Source organism: Polypterus senegalus, chromosome 3 (assembly GCF_016835505.1).
Source record: "Polypterus senegalus isolate Bchr_013 chromosome 3, ASM1683550v1, whole genome shotgun sequence".
Classification (NCBI taxonomy): domain Eukaryota; kingdom Metazoa; phylum Chordata; class Cladistia; order Polypteriformes; family Polypteridae; genus Polypterus; species Polypterus senegalus.
Genome location: NC_053156.1, coordinates 26,740,133 through 26,761,468, shown reverse-complemented (window position 1 = coordinate 26,761,468; position 21,336 = coordinate 26,740,133). Strand labels below are relative to the sequence as shown.

General features: G+C 42.9%; 1 protein-coding gene across 1 annotated transcript in view; it reads right to left on the bottom strand.

The window, feature by feature from the left end:
- Positions 1–21,336, bottom strand: part of LOC120524949 (calcitonin gene-related peptide type 1 receptor-like) — a 115,790-nt gene that overhangs the window by 49,119 nt on the left and 45,335 nt on the right. Inside the window, exons 2-4 of the mRNA XM_039746845.1 lie at positions 13,625–13,727; positions 4,919–5,057; positions 4,363–4,473 (exon numbers count right to left, since the gene is read on the bottom strand). Of these exons, the coding sequence (XP_039602779.1) occupies positions 4,363–4,473; positions 4,919–5,057; positions 13,625–13,672 (298 nt within the window). The 5' untranslated portion in view covers positions 13,673–13,727. The remainder of the gene's footprint in view (positions 1–4,362; positions 4,474–4,918; positions 5,058–13,624; positions 13,728–21,336) is intronic.

Genomic DNA, 21,336 nt, shown 5'->3' with positions numbered 1-21,336 from the left:
CTCAGCTCTTCTCCAGTGTCTTTTTGGAGGACATGAATAACTTTTCCTTGGGCTTCCTTCTTTTCCAAAGCAAAGAAAAATTTTGTAGGTGCATCGAGGTGGTTAAGTTTTTGAAATCGAGAACGTATTAAAGCTCCGTGAGCTCGAAGTTCCAATAAATCCCGTAGTGTTGTTTTCTTTGTGCTCAGGTTGTTCAGCAGATCTTCAGAGTAGCCATTTAGCAGAGTCTGATGGATCTCGGTGATCTCCTCCTCGAGTTTCTTCATTTTTAAAATACAGGCCTTGGTGACGTGTTCAGTGTACTGTTGACAGAACTGACGAATCTGCACCTTGGACACGTCCCACCACTGTCTCAGGGATCCGAACTGCAGTTTGGTGGAACTCCACTGCTTCCAGAAGAAATTAAAACATTCCACAAAGTGATTGTCCTGAAGGAGAGTTGTGTTGAAGTGCCAGTAAGATTTATATTTTTGTGGAGATGGGAGGAGAAAAGTAACAGAAACCAGAGAGTGATCGGAAAAAGCGACAGGAGTGATGAGAGTGTTAGTTAATAAATTGAGGTGCCGTTTTGAACTGTAAAAGCGATCTAAGCGAGCAAACGAGAGGTGCCCTCTGCTCCCTTTGAGCCACGTGAACTGTCTGTCAGCTGGAAAGTGAGAGCGCCACACATCGACCAAGTCATAGGTCTCGACGATTTCCTTGAGTTTCTTAACTGACCCCAAGTGCGGCTCGGCCCCATTTCTATCCATAAACCAGTCCTCTGTACAATTAAAATCCCCCCCCAGCACGACGATCTCATTATTTGTAAATTCATCCAAAACCCCTTAATAATTCAAAAATCCACCCTGGCAGTGCCGTTATTGGGGGCATAAACATTAATAAAACCAACGAGTGGGGGCCCTCCTCTGCCTTCACAACTAAAAGTCTGCCAGCCATAACCTCAGTCACCTTTGTGATTTTTAACAAGGAGGTTTTACTAATCAGCACCGCCACCCCTGCGCTCACACTGGTGCCATGACTGAAAAAGCCTGTCCCTCCCCAGTCCTGCAACCAGGCAGCCTGACTCTGTGGATCTGAGTGGGTCTCTTGTAGAAAACTCACATCCAAGTGCTTTTGTTTTAAAAAATCACAGACCAAGGTCCTCTTTAAATTATCTCGACAGCCATTGACATTTAGGGTACCCACGTGTAACTCAGCCATAGGTACAACACAAAAGAAACACAAAACACACCAGAAAACCAAGAGATTCACTTTCATGACTGCAGTATCCATCAGGACTTATTTTGAAGGATCTTGCGCACTCTGCTCATTACGTTTTTTAACCTGGTGGTCTCCTTTTGGTCCAACCCTAAATTAGCTGCATTGCGCTTTATATTTTTTGCTGAGCTCAAAAAGAGTTCAAGGTCTGGAAAATAATCCTGCACTTGAACACCCCTCTTTCCCTCTAAATATTCCAAGAACTTTCTGATGCTCTTAGTGCTGTAACCCCTTTAGGCTCCAAACCAAACACTGAGAAGGTGTTATCAGAAATGTCGGAGGTATTCTCTTCTTCACCCTCCACACCTTCACCACTATCTGCAATATCCTTCTTTTTAACTGATACCATTTGTTTTTTGGACCGATTGTCTGACATTAAAATCTTTTTGCCGTGGTGGACTCCACTGCTTCCTTTCTTTTCCTAGTGGTGATTTGTGAGGTCTCCTTACACTCACTCGACTCCACACTCACATCCATCTTGTCTGCCTCACTCACTGCTGCTCTCCTTACACCTTTGACTTCCTTCCTACTGCTGCTGCTGCTTGCATTTTGTTCAGTGCCCAGGTCCAACTCAAGATTGCCCTCAGTAGTAACTACATTAGGCATGACTACATTTGTCTCATTATTAGTGGGCAGTGTTGCACCACTTGGAGACGGATCATCTCTTGCTGTATCATTACAGCCCCCTTCATCCTGAAGCAGGGTGACATTCTCATTACTGCAGACTTCTGCAGCCTGACCAGCGAGGGCCTCCTCAGTCTCAGCTGTGCCCTTCTATAAGGACGGAGGCTCCTTCACCTGGGACACTGGGCTCATCTACAGGTGTATCACCAGCCTCAGCCAGCACACCTTTGTTATTTTTGTCTTGCTCTTTTTTAGTGTCTATTGCAGCATCACCTTTGTCAGCAGGCTCCAGTTGCTCCTCGGTTTCCTTCTCATCTAATTCACTCACACTATCAGTCAGCTCACCTTCTTCAAACTCCTCCTCCTCCTCCTCTTCAGACTCTGGCTCACTCTCTCTACTTTCTTCATCACTTAAATAAACATTCTCTCTTTTGCAGTCAATCGCTTTATGGCCTGCTCTACCACAACTGAAACATTTCATTGATTCTGAACTCACAAACACCACGTAATCCACACCCTCCACTCGGAACTTTAAGGCCACGTTAAGTTCATCATTTGCGTTTTTTAAAATCATATAAAGCTGTCGCCGAAAAGACACGACATGCTTTAAATCAGGGGATCTGCAGCCCAGTGGAATCATAGTAATGGCAGACATCACTTCACCATATCTGCGCAGTTCGCTGCAAGATTTCATTACTCAAGAAAGGAGGTACATTGGAAATGATAACCTTACGAGCAGGAGTCGACAGCGGCAACACGGAGATCAGCGCCATTAAGCACAACACCCTGCTCGACCAGTCGGGCACCAGCGCTTCATCATCCACAAATATTACTACAGCTTTATTCATACGTGAGGCTGACCGCACATTCTTACACCCCACCACCCTACTGACCTCCATAACGCAGGCCTCCACCGAGACCGCCGGATCAACAAGCAACCTTACGGCGTGCCTTCTGGAAAGACCTGAAAACTATCTGGAGATAAGCCATCTCATACCACTTTAGACGCCGCCATAGCGGCAAAGCCGCTATCGCGTCCTCTTTAAAACTGAAAAAGTATTCGTAAAACTAAAACAAACAAACAAAAAAGAAAGAGAGAGATACTCACAACACGCACCGCCGTCGACGACCGAAAACACAGACACGCCCACCCCAGACCACACCAATCAAGAGGCAAACGGACAGAGAGATAGATAGATAGATAGATAGATAGATAGATAGATAGATAGATAGATAGATAGATAGATAGATATAAAGGTATATAGATAGATATGAAAGGCACTATATAATAGATAGATAGATAGATAGATAGATATGAAAGGCACTATATAATAGATAGATAGATATGAAAGGCACTATATAATACATAGATAGATAGCTAGATAGATAGATAGATAGATAGATATGAAAGGCACTATATAATAGACAGATAGATATGAAAGACACTATATAATACATTGACAGATAGATATGAATGGCACTATATAATAGATAGACAGATAGATATGAAAGGCACTATATAATACATAGATAGATAGATAGATAGATAGATAGATAGATAGATAGATAGATAGATAGATAGATAGATAGATAGATAGATAGATAGATTGATAGATAGATTTTGCTTTAAAAGCCCTTAGCTCAGGTCCGTTTCAGGTTTTGACGATGACAAGAACTCAGTTTCAGATCTAAGATGGATGAGCAGTCTAAGCAGTTGAACCAAGAAAGAGCTTTCCCTGCTATGTGTAAGATGCTCACGGTGTTAAATTGGGGTGGGGATTGACCTGTTCTTAACTTAATTTTTCTTTTTGTAAAAACTTGATTGCTTTGTATGGATTGTAATAAAATTAATAAATAAAAATAAATAAAAAAAAAAATTCTGCCCCAGATGAATTTTTTAATACAGTACAGGGGTTGTCATTGAATCTTCAGGCTGGCACATGTATACACATGTAAGTACTTGTATTCATTTCTATAGTTAGTATGTTTGAATTAAAATGCCACAAAAAAGGGTTCATGAGAAAATCTGCTAAAAGAGACAAAAGAAAGCAGTGACGTCACCATAGACGTCCATGGCTCCGAGGCAGTTTCCACTCATTTATTAAGGACAGGATTTTAAAAGATTAGACAATCACCTTGAACTACGCTAATTTACCACAACCTCTGCTTTAGTTGGACTCCCTGGGCTAGGAAACAACACAAAGACTCATAAAGCTTTTTTAGCCCACTCTAAAATATACAAATGTGAAGATGGACAGCGTCCAAGAAAAAGTCACAGGGGCAGAGAGAGAAAAAGAGACAGTGAGAGACTCGCATTTAACTCTTTCCTTCCTCTTCTTTTGCGAAGAAACACACAGGCCAATTAAAAAGATTGCATTTCCTGTTGATCTGTCTGAAGACGGGTATCTATCAAGAGCAGACATGCTGGGGAAGCTCAGCCACACAATGAGCTTATCTCTGTGGAATTGTGATAAGACTTACCAGAGGGATCAAAGTCTTTGTAATAATCGGGGCATAACTGCATGACAGTGGTCCCAGCAGGGGAATCGTCCCAGCACAGCCAGCCATCCCATGTCCGGTTACAATATGGTCCTGTGAAGTAAAGAGCAACAAATAAAGAAAGCAGTGCTTGATGGTCACAGAGACAGAAGCGCTCATTTCATAGTGAAGATTTGACAATCAATGAAAACTTTAAACATAATCAAGTGAAAAGATTATACTCCGTAAACTGCAGCACAAATTTTCAGTTTATCAGATTCCAGACAACCTTTAAAAAACAAAAAGTAATGTCCAGTCATCCACTATCTGATAGAATTAAATTGCAACAGTTTAGCAGCATTTCTTTTTGCATAATTACAGAATTTTGCATAATTACAGAAAGGCTAGCATCAGTTCCAACAAGCTTTATTCTTGCCATTACCATTGCAAGATGGTTGATCTTAAACTCAAATTAGAATTAAGTGGAAAAACTGAGAGTTGTTACGTATAGCCTGAAACTTTGCACTTTCATTTTCTTCATCTGTCATGAACAATGTACCATGTCCTTTGTGGGGTGGGTCGTTCAGAATCTTCAAGTAACACTCAAACTGGGCTGACATGATCCGGATCTGGGCACCTCCAACTGGATGGATCGCAGAAGTCTGTGTCTCCTCCAAAAAGGCGGTCACTTTGGAAGCCTGAAAAGCAGAATGTCTTGGAATAAACACACACGATAATATTTACACATGCGCAAATAAAGTAAGGATGGGGAACCAAAGATCCAAAAAGGCCTTAAGGTACCCTGATGAGCGATACTCTCTTCAGTCTGCATATACAGGATGTCATTGTTGATAAAATGTCCACACTACTACTACATTTTTTTAAAAAATACGGACGTCTAGCTTATGTCTTTACCCGTCATCCACACTACCCCAGCATTTTTTACGCCCAAAACCGGAGACTTTTAAAAACGCTCTCCAGAGATGTGGCTTTCTGAAAACGCTGGCTCGCCCTTGCATTGCGGATCAGTGAAATTGTCGACTTTTGAAAATGCAGACCCTGATTTGTTTTATGTACTGTATATATACGTAAATCACACATTTGCATCAGAGGATCACTTTCTCAGCTCATCGGTGGTATGCAATACCACTCTGAAACAAAAGAGGACACTGTAGCTAGGATTATCATCTCCCTGAGCTGCTCTTTCACAGCTCAGAGAAGCTGACAACTGACTCCTCCCCATCCAGTCCAAGATTTCTGTGATTTAACGTCATTACTTATTTTGTTTTGATTTCAATTTGAATTAAGCGGATATACAGTATATGCAAATTGCTCAAAAAATGAAGGGAACATTTAATCATCACAGTCTGTCACTGAGCCAGTTGAGCTTCAGGGATATCAATCTGTCCAGTTCGGAAGCAGAAGTGATGGTGCATCAGCCTACTTCGGCGCAAATGAAAGTAACAACAGGTGCACTGGAGAGGCAACTGCAAGACATCCCCAAAAAGGAGATGATTTTGCAGGTGGTGGCCACAGACATTTGCTCTCTCCTTAACCTTCCTGACTGATTCTTCTCTTGTTTTATGTTTTGCTAGTGTCCTTGTCACTATTGGTAGCAAGAGGTGGTACCTGCAGCCAATTTTGGTTGTACAAGTAGTCCAGCTCCTCCATGATGGTACATCCATACATGCTGCATCCTCTCTAAATCAGGCATCAAAATAGCACATAAACTGGCAAACATTCTGTGGACAGTCGTTTTGACTCTCAAAAGCAGGAAATTGGCAGCAGAGACGATGAACACAGTATATGGTGTATCATGCAGCGCATGCCCAGCTGTATATGTGGGACAAACATCTAAAACACTTGTAACACATATACCAGGGTATTGCAATGCTGTCAGATGAAAGGACCCATGGTCTCTGATATATACAAATAGATACGTTCAACTGGACACATGTGGCTATCAAACAAAAACGCCATTAACAGATATTTAGATATGAACCCAGCATATGCAGCCTTAAAAAGAAGAAGATCTGCATATTAAATTTAAGACCGACATCCTTCGAACCCACCTTATTATTCCTTCCCGACCCCCTTACACCCACATCCACCTCATCTCTCTATATATAAAATCCAATGTCTGTCTGTCTGTCTGTCTGTCCGCTTTTCATGAGAGAACCACTAAATGGATTTAGATTAGGTTTTTTTCTAGAAGTTACTTGAATATTCCAGTTGATTTTGCGACTTCTCTCATTGCGCTATGCATCATTATTTGCTTGCGGTACTGATGGGGACCACGGGTCAAGGGCATGGAAGTCCAGCCCTGTAGGGGCCCGTGGTCACCACCAGGCGGCGCTCCGATGCCGGTTCATCCCGTACGGTCCGTGGCTGGGGCTGGAGCCCGGCCGGGGCGCCTTGGAGGACAAGAGGAGGGCAAGTGCCTCCTCCAGACGGAGTGGGGGCGTCCGTCCTGGTTAGGCAGGGGGCCTCGGGTACAGGGCATGGAAGCCCTACCCTGTAGGGACCCGTGGCCACCGCCAGGCGGTGCCCCAGGGCCTATATCCCGGAGCCCGGCACTTCCGCCACACCAGGAAGTGCCGGGGAAGACTTTGTGTGGCGCCGGAGAGCCGCCAGGAAAGCAGCCGACACTTCCGCCACGCTGGGGCGTGCTAAAGAAGAGGCCGGAAACACCTGGGGCTCATCCGGGGCATTATTTAAGGGGCCGCCTCCCTCCAGTCAGATGGTGGAAGTCGGGAGGAAGTGGACTGAGCGGAAGGAAGGACTGGAGGCGGCCAGGAAGGCACAAAGGACTGTGGGCCTGGACTTTGGGGAATTCGGTGCGAGAAGGCACTGGGGGTGCACGTGAGCAAAAGACTTGTATATAGTGTATATAAATAAATAGTGTGTGGAAAAATATGATGTCCGTCTGTCTGTGCCGGGACCAGCGTTCACAATATATATATATATATATATATATATATATATATATATATATATATATATATATACTAGCAAAATACCCGAGCTTAGCAGTGGAGAAGTAGTGTGTTAAAGAAGTAATGAAAAAGAAAAGGAAACATTTTAATAATAACGTAACCTGATTGACAATGTGATTGTTTTGTCATTGTCATGAGTGTTGCTGACATATATATATATATACTCAGCAAAAAAAGAAACGTCCTCTGACTTTCAACTGTTTTTACTTTCAGTAAACTTAATGTGTAAATATTTGTATGAACACTAAAAGAGTCAACACCATAAACTAAAAATGTTTCACAATGTGTCCCTGAATGAAGGGAGGCTCAAAATCAAAAGTACCAGTCAGTATCTGGTGTGGCCACCAGCTGCTTGAAGTACTGCAGTGCATCTCCTCCTCATGGACTGGACCAGATTTGTCAGTTCTTGCTGTGAGATGTTACCCCACTCTTCCACCAAGGCACCTGCAAGTTCCTGGACATTTCTGGGGAATGGCCTAGCCCTCACCCTGCGATCCACAGGTCCCAGACGTGCTCAATTCCTTCGACGATAAACACGAATCCGTCCATCACCCCTGGTGAGACAAAACCGTGACTCATCAGTGAAGAGCACTTTTGCCACTCCTGTCTGGTCCAGCGAAGGTGGGTTTGTGCCCATAGGCGGTGTTGTTGCTGATGATGTCTGGTAAGGACCTGCCTTACAACAGGCCTACAAGCCCTCAGTCCAGCCTCTCTCAGCCTATTGTGGACAGTCTGAGCACTGATGGAGGGATTGTGTGTTCCTGGTGTGACTCAGGCAGTTGTTGAGGCCATCCTGTACCTGTCACGCAGGTGTGATATTCGGATGTACCGATCCTGTGCAGGTGTTGTTACACGTGGTCTTCCACTGCGAGGATGATCAGCTGTCCTTCCTGTCTCCCTGTAGCGCTGTCTTAGGCGTCTCACAGTGCGGACATGGCAATTTATTGCCCTAGCCACATCAGCAGTCCTCATGCCTCCCTGCAGCATGCCTAATGCACGCTCACGCAGATGAGCAGGGACCCTGGGCATCTTTCTTTGGAAAACATTGTTTAAACCCTTTACAATGAAGATCTGTAAAGTTATTTGGATTTTTTAAAACATTATTGTTGAAATACACAGTCCTGAAAAAGGGACGTTTCTTTTTTTTTTAAGGGGCTGCCTCCATTCAGTCGATGGCAGAAGTCGGGTGGAAGAGAGACGGAGCTGGAGAGAGGACTGGAGGCGGCCAGGAGAGAGAGGCATTGTGAGGCCTGGACATTGGGGGAACGGTGCAAGAGGCACTGGGGTTTGTGGTGCACATAAATTGACTTGTAAATAGTTGTAAATAAAGGGTGTGTGGTGAACTTAAGATTTCCGTCTGCCTGTGTCCGGGTTCAAGTCCACAATATATATATATATATATATATATATATATATATATTGTGACGGACAGCCGGGTCCCATGCCCGGCCGGGACGCCCCTGCTGTGTATATTCCGGGGGAGCCACCATGGACAGTTCAGTACCTCCCTCGGGACGCTTGGTGGCAGCCTCCATGGCGGATGGTGATTCCCTAACCACCCACAGGGCTCCATGGGAGATGGAGTCCTCCACAGCCTGGTTGGGGGCTCGGGTGGCCGCTGGGGGAGCTGCATGAACTCCACAGCCTGGCTGCTTGAATTCTCAGCCCCACCCGAAGGGCATTAGGACCAGGTGGTCAACCACCTGGAACTCTTCCGAGTGGAGTATAAAGGGCCAGCCACCTCCACTCGAGGCCAGAATCGGGAGGAAGAGGATGAGGTTGCATGGGAGGAGTGGTGGAGCAGGAAAGTGTGGGTTTTGTGGGTTTTGTGCTTGGACTGTGTTGGGCCTGTGGGACACGGGGAAGACGTGTGCCCACGGCTGAAGAGCAAACAAATAAAAAACCCTTGAGTGTGAACACGTGCCTCTGCGTAGTCTGTGCCGGGTCGGGTGCTATATAGCTTTTCACATATATATATATATATATATATATATATATATATATATATATATATATATATATATATATATATAATATATATGCATATACATATCTATATATGTATATATATATATTAGGGGTGGGACTCGATTAAAAAAAATAATCTAATTAATTAGAGGCTGTGTAATAATTAATCTTGATTGATCGCATGTAATCGTACAAGTAAATTTGCCCCAAAGCACAAAGGTTTTTTTTAATGTAAAAGGGTTTTAGTGGGAGACAGAATCAAATAATAGACATGGACATGAATATTGTAAACTCAAGCTCTTTAAATTTCTGAAAAAAAAATGCTTTTAAACTGCATTTCAATTCAAAACAGAAACAAAAATATCATCCCTGGCTAAAATTGGGCAGACTTAAAAATAAAGTGGTAGTTTAAGTACTTTAAGTACATGTTCAGAATGGTATTGTCTTTAAATAATAAGAAAAATTTCAACATAAAGTGCAGTTTTTCTTCTTTAAAAAAATAAGGCAGAAACATAAAAGGTAATTTGACCAGCTTCACCTTTAAACTCTGAGTAACCTAAGCCAAAATTATTTCGTACATTAGGCTAAAACAGTGTGATCATTGAACATTTTGTAATTAGATGTAATTAGAATTACTAACGGTCATGGAAGTCCAATGATCCCCAGTAAGAGCCACAAAGTCCGCTTTCTGTAATAGTCTTTCGGCACTGCAGTTGGAAAGTTGGATCACCTGACGCTAACACATTTTCTAACCCCCTATCTTCCACCACTGTTAGTGGTCTACAGTCCAAAGTAATCCATTTTGCGAGAGAATTTGTATGTTTGACCGATGTTGACTTACTAATTTTGGTCCTGAAGTCAGTCATTTCATCAGTTTTGGGCTGCTGACACCTTTTATTGGTACTCGAACTCGCACTGCTAGTGCTAACAGCATACACAGTTTCTGTGTTCGCTGTAACACGTTTTGCATTTAGATGGCACTGTAAGGTTGAAGTGCTTCGGTGGTATGCAAACTCCTTTTTGCACAGTTTGCACAAAACCACGCTTTTATCAAGGCTTCTGTCGGGTAGTCTTTTGAAATGAAATTTGCCTCCGATCAGTCCTAGCAACGCGCTTTCTTCAGCCTCTTCCATTTTTGTAGCTCGGATGTGTGCATCAATGTAATCTAAGTACCAGGAAATCATGCATTGACAAAAGTTCCCCTTTGCTTGGAATGCAAAGTGTGATTAAATGCGTTATTTTTTTTACGTGTTATAGAGCACATGCATCGAAGCTTCTCAGCTGTGCTTGTGCTAAGAAAAGGAAACATTTTAAAAATAACGTAACATGATTGTCAATGTAACCTTTTGTAGGGTTTATCCCTGAGAATTATTAATTGTTATCACGAAGCAGAGGCTTACTGTAAATTGGAGGCATTTGAATTGAAATGAGAGATCAGAGAGTATAACGGGGATGCGAGGAATACAAACTCTCTCCCTGAGCAACTGCCAGTAAAAATAGTTGTCTCAATTAGGTTCTTTTGCAGACACGTGACCTGAAGTCTCGTGCCGTTACAAAGTCTCGGTGGCTATAAGGTTTTCAGTAATATTAGTGGTGTCCCAACCCTCAAAATTAGATTATGCTCAGTAGTGCCTGCAGGATTCAGAGTGTGGAGAAACTCTACAGACAGCGTGTGTATTAATTTGTGGATTATTCTGTCAGTATTTGGTAGCAGCATCACAAAGTTGCTTCCGCAAGACCACATTAGCTGCGGAGCTCAGCTCAGAGCGAAATTAAGTGAATGAAATGAGGTGAATGGGAGGAGAGATGATGACGTCCATCCCCCCCACAAACACAGCCTCTCGGAATTTGCATAAACACAGCTATTTTAACTTAGTTACAAAGTGATCAAAACTCTCGTTTATACCCTGCTTCCTCTCATTAAACTTGTATCCCGCGAATATCATATTAGTAGTGGGCATGACAAACGACGGCGGCAGCATGTCTATGAACTTAATTTAAACTTATGGTTTACACCGTGCTTTGTTTCCGCAGTAGTTGCACTTATGAATATGCTTATATGCGTCACTCGCTCGCTTTTTATTGTTTCGCTGCCTTCTCAATTGTATAATGCATGTTTTGTTCAGCGCTCTTTGGAGCTCCTCCTTGTTTACTAATTACTGCGGTCACAGTCAGTTCATGTGATTACGTGGGAGGCGTGATGATGTCCTATGCAGCTAAGCCCCCACGGCCATCAGGCTAACGTCCATTACAGTATATGGAGAAAAATAGGTTCCAGTTATGACCGTTACGTGTAGAATTTCGAAATGAAACCTGCCCAACTTTTGTAAGTAAGCTGTAAGGAATGAGCCTGCCAAATTTCAGCCTTCCACCTACACGGGAAGTTGGACAATTATTGATGAGTGAGTGAGTCAGTTAGTGAGTGAGTCAGTGAGGGCTTTGCCTTTTATTAGTATAGATATATATGTGTTCACTTTTCATCAACTACTTAGCGGATTTAGATCTGGTGTTTTTCTATAATTTGCCTGAACATTCCAGTTGATTTTGCAACTTCTTTCATTGCTCTATGTATCATAGTTTGCTTGCGGTACTGATTTATTTGTGCAAATCTGAGAGAGACTCATTGGGCCGAGGATAGGGGGGAAGAGGACCACCTCACTCATGCGCCAGCTTCGGAGCATACCGTACATCCGCTTAGTTAGTGAACGAGAGAACTACTTAACGGATTTAGATCGAGTTTTTCTCTATAATTTGCCTGAACATTCCGGTTGATTTTGCAACTTCTCTCACTGCGCTAAGTATCATAGTTTGCTTGCGGTACCGATTTATTTGCACAAATCCGAGAGAAACGAAGCGGATCAATTGGATGGATCATTCTCACTCACACTCCAGCCTCGGAGCGTTCCTTACCCCAACTTAGCTAGTAAACAGAAGCACTACTTAAAGGATTTAGATCCGATTTTTATCTATAATTTGCTTGAACATGATTCAAATTATTTTGATTTGATTTTTATTTTGATTTTGCAACTTCTCTCATTATGCTGAGAATCCTAGTTTGCTTGCAGGAGCGATATATTCTTGCTAATCTGAGACCGAGCGCAGGTTTTACTACTACGCAGGCAGAGCCGTGGAGGCTGGCTAGTTTATAATATACTGTATTAAAAAGAGCAGTAGCTCTTTATATATTGTTTTTGACTCCAGTCTAATCATTTTCCTCTGATGATGACTCCTGGTACAGATTGAAAGCTTAGAGATATATTAAGGTACATGACTCATCTTCTCCCCTTGTGAATTTCTAGCTACATATTTACATTCTATCTATCTATCTATCTATCTATCTATCTATCTATCTATCTATCTATCTATCTATCTATCTATCTATCTATCTATCTATCTATCTATCTATCATGCACCAAGCACCTTCGCCTCCACTATTCTTTCAATAAACAATACACAATCAAAATAATCAAATCCTTCAACTCCCAGACGCGTTGTCACCCTTCCTCCCAACTCAGCTCAACTCGCTGAGGTTTCCCATAATCCTTTTATAGCCCATGACCCGGAAGTGCTTCTGATCCCCCCAGTCCATGTGATTCTTAGCCCTTCCGGGTTAGATCAAAACTCCTCTTTTCTTCAGCCCGGAAGTATATCATTTCTTCCATTCCCGTGATTTTGTGAATTACTTCCGGGCTACATGGAAAGTACCAGTCCCTGGGCCTCCCTGCAGCGTCCCCTGGAAGCCCCCACTGTATCCAGCAGGGCTGTGAAGAAAAACTCCAAGGTCCATGATGCCCTGCTGGAATTCGGGGCACCTCCATGTTGCCGGGAGGGCTCCCTCTGGCGGCATGGGGGTATTGGCGGGGATGAACGGCTGGCCATATACCACAACTTATATATATATATATATATTTGTATATGTATGTTTATATATATATATATATATGCACTACATACAGTAGATAGGATAAGTCAATATTTGTCTGCATTTATGTAATATTATTGTTAGGGTTGGCTGTAGAGTTTTCCCTGTGTAAATACGGAAACACATTGATAAAGTTTTAACCATGAAAGTTAAAGTTTTTCTTGTTGTTTTCTAGCGGAAAACATGGCTGTTTCACTCTCCTGTTGCACCAAACAAGAGCAGCAAGCAGTGATCCACTGTTTATGGGCTGAAGGTTGCCTTTTTTAAAGCAGTGTGCTGTGAAATCAATCAACATTCATTTAAAGACTGCAGTTTAATTATTGCATGTACGGGTTTCCTGCATAAGAATTTAGTACAGGATGACTTTTAGACCTCTTACCTTAGCTAACACCAGTAGGAAGGCAGCCAGCAGCAGAGATGGCCTCATTGTGCAGATTACTTTGGACTCAGGGAGACACTGTTGGGCATGACAACCATTTAACCTGATAGAAAGAAGGCAGAAAAAAGAGAAATTAAGCAACATGTTGATTTAAAAACTGCCATTGGTGGTGTGGTCATTTGGTACAAGACCCACAACATGTGAATGGTGTCCCATTAGCCAATTCCATAGCATCCTCAAACCCATCAATTCCAATTCAGAATCAGGGCTGGTGCCTCGTTTTCCTAACTTTGCAGTATTCGAAATGATGAATTTCTAGGAGAAGCTACTGGCAGAAATAAGGAGATATGCAGACATGGAGAATTCTGTTGGCAGCCCTTCACGAAACAAGAAGAACTCACAATTGTCTCTGAAATAACTTGAAACAGACAAAAGTAATTGGCACTCATTATTGTTTATTTCATTTTTAACAAAAATCTGACTTTAGAGTTTTGATTCAACAGAATATTTCAAATGAGAACAGAAATAAATAATGGCATGGACAAAAATGATAGGACTCTCAACCAAATATGTTGTTGTACAACCTTTACGGATTTGCAAGCCTGGCAGACAAGCACTTCCTGTAACTCTCTGTGAGACGTCTGCTCCTGTCCACTGGTCGTTTGGCCCACTCTTCCTGAGCAAACCACTCCAGCTGAGTCAGGCTTGAAGGGGGCTTCTCCAGACTGCAAGTTTCAGTTCTTTCCATAAATGTTCAATAGGATTCAAGTCAGGGCTCATAGAAGGTTACTTCAGAATAATCCAATGATTTGTTTTTAGCCATTTTTTGGGGGTCTTTAGCTGTGTGTGGTCATCATCCTGTTGGAGGAGCCATAATATGTCACTGAGACAGAGCTTACTGACACTGAGTAGTACATTTCACTTCAAAACGTCTTCAGATTTCATTATGCAGTATCCTGCACAAGGCACCCCATACCAAACACAGCAGAGCAGCCCCACAACATAACTAAGCCTCCTCCATCTCTCACAGTAGGTATGGTGTTCTTTTCATTGAACGTTTGCCCAAAAGCTCCAGTTTGGTCTCCCAGAAGCATCATAACTTGTCAATATGCATTTTTGCAAATTCCATTCTGGCTTTATTAAATGATTTTATTTAACTTGACTCATCTGGGGCAGCACAGTGGCGCAGTGGTAGCGCTGCTGCCTCGCAGTTAGGAGACCCGGGTTCGCTTCCCGGGTCCTCCCTGTGTGGAGTTTGCATGTTCTCCCTGTGTCTGCGTGGGTTTCCTCCCACAATCCAAAGACATGCAGGTTAGGTGGGTTGGCGATTCTAAATTGGCCCTAGTGTGTGCTTGGTGTTTGTGTGTGTCCTGCGGTGGGTTGGTTCCTGCCCTGTGTTGGCTGGGATTGGCTCCAGCAGACCCCTGTATTTGGATTCAGCGGGTTAGAAAATGGATGGATTGACTCATCTGTCTGTTTGTTTGTCAGGGTCAAATCTTCCAACTGATTTTAAACCCACTTTTGGCAAAGCAAATGTCTTCAAAATTTGTATACACGTTCATTATCGATGAAAATACAATAATCCGTCAAAACCAATGCAATTATGTAACAAATTTCAGCGTAATTAATGGTTATGTGATTCTAATTAACGTGCACACAACAGTGATGGGGAGAGAGAATATGCAGTAGTGCGATATAAGAGCATACAAGTGAGACACGCATCGGAGTGCCCCCACTTGCCTCTCCCATTGAGTGGAGTCGGTGAATATGCGTGATGACTTTACTTGTGCGATGGAGTAGCCTTGATGATCACGGTGAGGAAGTATTGGCGTGAGCCTGCCATTCCATCGCCGATATTTTTTTTCGCATCAACCGAGTGCTAAACTCATAAGAGCCTGAACAGAAAACTAGAGACCAAAATATAATTCTTTATAGTATTCAAATAATTCTGCGAAGAAGATATATTATGTAATACTTTTAAAGAAGCTTCCTGTTCAAGAAAAATCACATGCAAAATACTCAAAAACAAAAAAATGTAAAAATAAAATATATTAAAAAAAATTTAAGTAAAATGACTTTATTCACTGTAGTTATAAATGCACTAAAAAGCAAAAAAAAAATGTTCTTTAACAACAATTCCAGCCTCAAGTCTTTTTGAATATGATGCCACAAGCTTGGCACACCTATCCTTGGCCAGTTTCGCCCATTCCTCTTTGCAGCACCTCTCAAGCTCCATCAGGTTGGATGGGAAGCGTCGGTGCACAGCCATTTTAAGATCTCTTCAGAGATGTTCAATCAGATTTAAGTCTGGGCTCTGGCTGGGCCACTCGAGGACATTCACAGAGTTGTCCTGAATAAAATGAATACTTTTTCATCCTGTAGAATTTTGCTTTGTCATGAGTGTGCTGTAAAGGTGCAAAATATTGCATAATTAACAGTCATTCGTGTCTTTATCTTTGCACTTCATGAAGGCATATCCCTACATTTTTTGTGATCCTCTTGGTATCACTTCGCTGTACAACCAAACGTGCCCATTCCCTCACTTACTCTTCTTGAAATGAGGCAAAAAAACTTCATGAAAATTTTCAAGTTAATTTGTCTCAAAAATTGCTTAGTCCTCATATAATTTATAGCACGTGTTGAAACCTAAAATAATGTAAGTTTAACTTATTTTGACTGGTTATAATCAGCCCTGCTTTACTAAGATATTTTTGTAACAAGTCATGTGCACCGATGTTAGAAGTGATTTGCTCTTTCTAGATTGGATGGCACCAGTGCAATTGTTTAACTGAATTTACACAGCATGGTTTCTAAAACACTTCTGTCCTTCTTACAATACAATACAGTTTATTTTTGTATAGCCCAAAATCACACAGGAAGTGCCGCAATGGGCTTTAACAGGCTCTGCCTTTTGACAGCCCCCCAGCCTTGACTCTCTGAGAAGACAAGGAAAAACTCCCAAAAAAAACCTTTTAGGGAAAAATGGAAGAAACCTCGGGAAAGGCAGTTCAAAGAGAGACCCCTTTCCAGGTAGGTTGGGCGTGCAGTGGGTGTCAAAAGTAGGGGGTCAATACAATACAATACACAGAACAGAACAATTCCTTAATACAGCATAATAATAAAAATTTTAGAAGTACGGTTTAACAGTTGATGATATGACATAATTAGGTTTGGATATTTTTAGAGTCCTGGAGACCTCATCCATCTAGCTGCCTCCCCATTTGGCCATGCCACAGCTGAAACATTGCTCCGATGAAAGGACCCCTCTTTCCCATGATTCCTGTGATCCTCCATCAGGGATGACTTTACCATAGGCAGGCAAACAACTTGGCACATTCTTCTTTGCTCCACAGCTTACAGACTGGTGAACGACTTCAGCTCCTGTTCTGGTCGAGTCGAACTTTACTATGGCCAGCAGTGGGAGACCATCTGTGATCACTATTGGGACCTGCAGGATGCCAGTGTTTTCTGCAATCAAAAAGGGTGCGGATATGCAATTGAAGCCCCTGAGGCCCAATCTTCGTGGTTATATGTGACTAAATAAAATTTCTTTTAAATATCGTACTTGAGCACTTTTTAGTATGCAGAATAAGGAAAGACAAAAGGAATGCTAAACAGTTAGACTGATGAGACGTAAGAGTGACCAAATGATTTGTGAAACTGGTCAGGATGGAAGCCTGAGGTCACTGTGACGCTCCAGAACAGAACTTGGGTACCGCTGATCTGGAGAGTTCGCTGACAGTTGCCTCCACTTTGTGCTCTCTCAATTTGGGGAGATAGTATTTTAAAAAGAAGGACCACGAATAAGACATGCTAAACACAACATGCATAATACCAAAACCAGAACATCAAACTGTACTATTTTCATGTGCTATGTGTGGATTAGGCCAGGGGTCCTGGAGGTCCACAGTCGCTGCTGGTTTTCATTCCAACCAGTTTTGTAATTAAAAGCCAGGCGTAGCAGATCATGAAAAGCTGGGTAACTAATTATATGGCTTGTGAGTGCTTTCATTTTTCCAAGCAAAATCGTTTTCAAATTGTAGACTTTTCAGAGAACATTATCCGTGTGGTTTGTGGTCTAGAACAGACTTGTGCCTCTTGGTCTTAACACAGATACTTCATGATGCGCACATACAGGTTTAGGGCTGGGATATACTTGACGTTATGCGACTCGAACACTTGATGACGCTGCTGCTGTGCAAACAGTGTACTGACTATACTTGCACGCATACTTTATGTAAATCTGGAGGAATCCACCAGGTGGCAGTGCGAGAAACCATCACAGTGAGAAAACAACGTATTGCGAGTTGTGGGAAGAAAGATCCATCCATCCATCCATCCTCTTCCGCTTATCCGAGGTCGGGTCGTGGGGGCAGCAGCTTAAGCAGAGAGGCCCAGACTTCCCTCTCCCCGGCCACTTCTTCCAGCTCTTCCGGGAGAATCCCAAGGCGTTCCCAGGCCAGCCGGGAGACATAGTCCCTCCAGCGTGTCCTGGGTCTTCCCGGGGCCTCATCCCGGTTGGACGTGCCCGGAACACCTCACCAGGGAGTCGTCCAGGAGGCATCCTGATCAGATGCCCGAGCCACCTCATCTGACTCCTCTCGATGCGAAGGATCTCCTCCTTGAACCGTCACCTTATCGTGGTGGAGGGGTTTGCGTGTCCCAATGATCCTAGGAGCTATGTTGTCCGGGGCTTTATGCCCCTGGTAGGGCCACCCAAGGCAAACTGGTCCTAGGTGAGGGATGAGACAAAGACCGGTTCAACAAACCTCCTATGAAGAGCAAAAACTTTGGACGACGTTTTCCTTGCCCGGATGCGGGTCACCGGGGCCCCTCTGGAGCCAGGCCTGGGGGTGGGGCTCGATGGCGAGGGCCTGGTGGCCGGGCCTGCACCCATGGGGCTCGGCCGGGCACAGCCCGAAGAGGTAACGTGGGTCCTCCTCCCCATGGGCTCACCACCTATGGAAGGGGCCAAGGAGGTTGGGTGCAGTGTGAGTTGGCTGGTGGCCGAAGGCGGGGACCTTGGCGGTCTGATCCTCGGCTACAGAAACTGGCTATTGGGAAGAAAGATGTTGAAGATAAAAATCTTTGCGGTCTGATGCTGTTGTGAAGGTGAAAAAAAAAGACGGCAACAGGGACACAGAAGATGGTATGTGAGACCTTTAAACATATCATGTAATTACGATGGGGAATATGCAAAGCTTATATTGCCTATATGAGCAATGGATGGAGAAAAGCACCAGGAATACTTTCGTATGTCAGCATGTAAGTATGAGGATTTGCTTCACCACATCGAACCATTCATTGAAGCCAGGGACATTGATAGTAAATAACGGAGCTGACGTCAGGTAACAAAACTTGAACACACTGCCCATCCAAATTTTTGCTGGTACTGCAAGTCGCACATGCATTGTGTTCATTTTTGAGGACGAGTCAAAAGAGAGCTGGGAGGGCATGGCTGCCATGATGCATGTGCATAAGCGTTCTAAGCATCAAGCATATCCCAGCCCTTAGCTGGAGAGCTGCTGGTTCTTTTGTCATTTGCAATTCATTATTAACTGATAAGAAAGTATTGAGAAGTCAAGTAAAATGACCACTTTTATTTGCCAACTAAAAAGATTACAATATGCAAGCTTTCGAGGCAACTCGCCTGAAGAAGAGGCCTGAGTTGCCTCGAAAGCTTGCATATTGTAATCTTTTTAGTTAGCCAAGAAAAGGTGTAATTTTGCTTGACTTCTCACCACATTCTTAATGGATAACACGGTACAACACCCTTTAACTGATAAGAAAAAAGGCAACAACTAACACCTTAATGCAGCTGTTAAAAACTAAAATGAGCAATGAAGGGTCCTGAATTGTAATAAACAAGTTAACTAAAAGTAAGCCCCACCTAAAAATCATATTACTTTAGTAGTAAATAAATGGGTTCTAATTCAAAATTTGCTTAAAGCAAAAGCAGGCGTCATTTGTGGACCACCCTGACTGGAGTTGCGTACCCTTGGGTTAGGCTCTCTAAGATCCCTGCATTACCAGAGAACAAAGCATCCACTCTCATCGCTTAAGGTCGCTGCCTAAAACAACTGTCCTGGCTAGCTACAGCTAGACAAATGCACATATGTGTTACCGACCTCAGGCCTAGGGGAATAAGCCATTGTTGCTACAGGGTGTAGCCACAGTGATTTGGTGAAAAAGCATAAAAGAAGCAGGCAGCAGTCGCAAGTCCCAGACCATACTTCTCTGTTCTCCTTTATTCTCATTTACACAGAAATATATAAATGCTTCAATCTCTGCATTGGTCAACATGACGGTCACTTAAACAATGGTGCATGCTAATTTCCTCTGCAGAACAACAGTGTAAAAACATTTATTTAGTTCAACAATAGTATTGTTGTCAGCTGTCAAGAAGTACCTGATTAGAAACCAATGTCCCCAGAACTCGGCAGGCAGTTCTGTATCACCTTATTGTGTGTGGATATTAATAAAAGCAGTCTGATTATTCAAAGCTGGTGCCTCTTTTGCAAGACAGGTAAACATTTATGTCCTGTAGATAGCCATCAACAATAACCTGTAGCAGAATTTTCCAGGAATTTTGTCTTTTCTTTAAAACACTTAATTCAAGCCCATTACATATGCTAAACATAATTAGCCTCACAAATCTCATTATCAGGAGGTTATTGTTTGATTCTGGTTACTGACGCCAAAAACAGTAAGTGTGCCAGGTCGGCCAGGACTTGGAAAAGACACAATTTATGCAAGCATATCATTGAGAGGAAAAAATAAAATATGACCTGAGTGGATGTGTAGGGCAAAGCGGCGGCAGATCGCGCTGTGACGTAAGCGCAGTAAGTGCATAAGTTAAAGAACACAGAGTACCTTACTTAAGGAGGTCTCTGAAGGCAGCATTTATTTGGTTTTATTCTTTGCGGTTGTCTTGTGTATGAGCAGCGTAAACGTGTTTGCATACAGCATTGTAAATGTGAGATACCCCCACTCCCCATAAACCTCCCCACATCGCCCAAGGGGCCATCTCATATTCGTCCAGGGAGAATCTGCTTGCCCTAACACTGTTGTCTGCACTTGTTGGCTGGATTTTGTTGCCATTATCTTGCAATTGCGAAGCAGAGTCCTTTCTAATCTGAGAACAAAAAATGTAGAAAATTTGACAAATGAGACCACTCAGTCCATCAAGCTCTTCTATTTAACTAATAGTTTAGAACAATCTAGACAACAACAAGCCATTCAGACCAACAAAGCTCACAAGGCCTATCTACTTAACTCATCCAAAATAACATCAAGTCACATTTTGAGGGTCCTTTAAGTTCTACTGTCTACCGCGCTACTCGGTCACTTATTCCATGAGTCTGTGGTTCTCTGTGTAAAGAAAAACCTCCTAATGTCAGTACATAACAAGTTTCTAACCGTGTCCGAGTGTCCTTGATGAACTCATCTTATTGACAGCCATCAACCTGATATTACCACCAAAACAGTGAGGAAGTGGAGCCTGGAGGTTAAATAGCTCTCAATGGCTGCTTCCAAATGACAGACTGGGAAATGATGTGCGAGTCACATGGGGACAATATAAAGGCGCTCAGTCACTGCTTCACAGACTATTTTAACTTCTGTGTCAACACTGTGGTACCCTCAATGTCACTGTGATGCCTTCCCATAAACAAGCCCTGGATTACTTAGGGAAGGAAAGGAAACTTACAAAG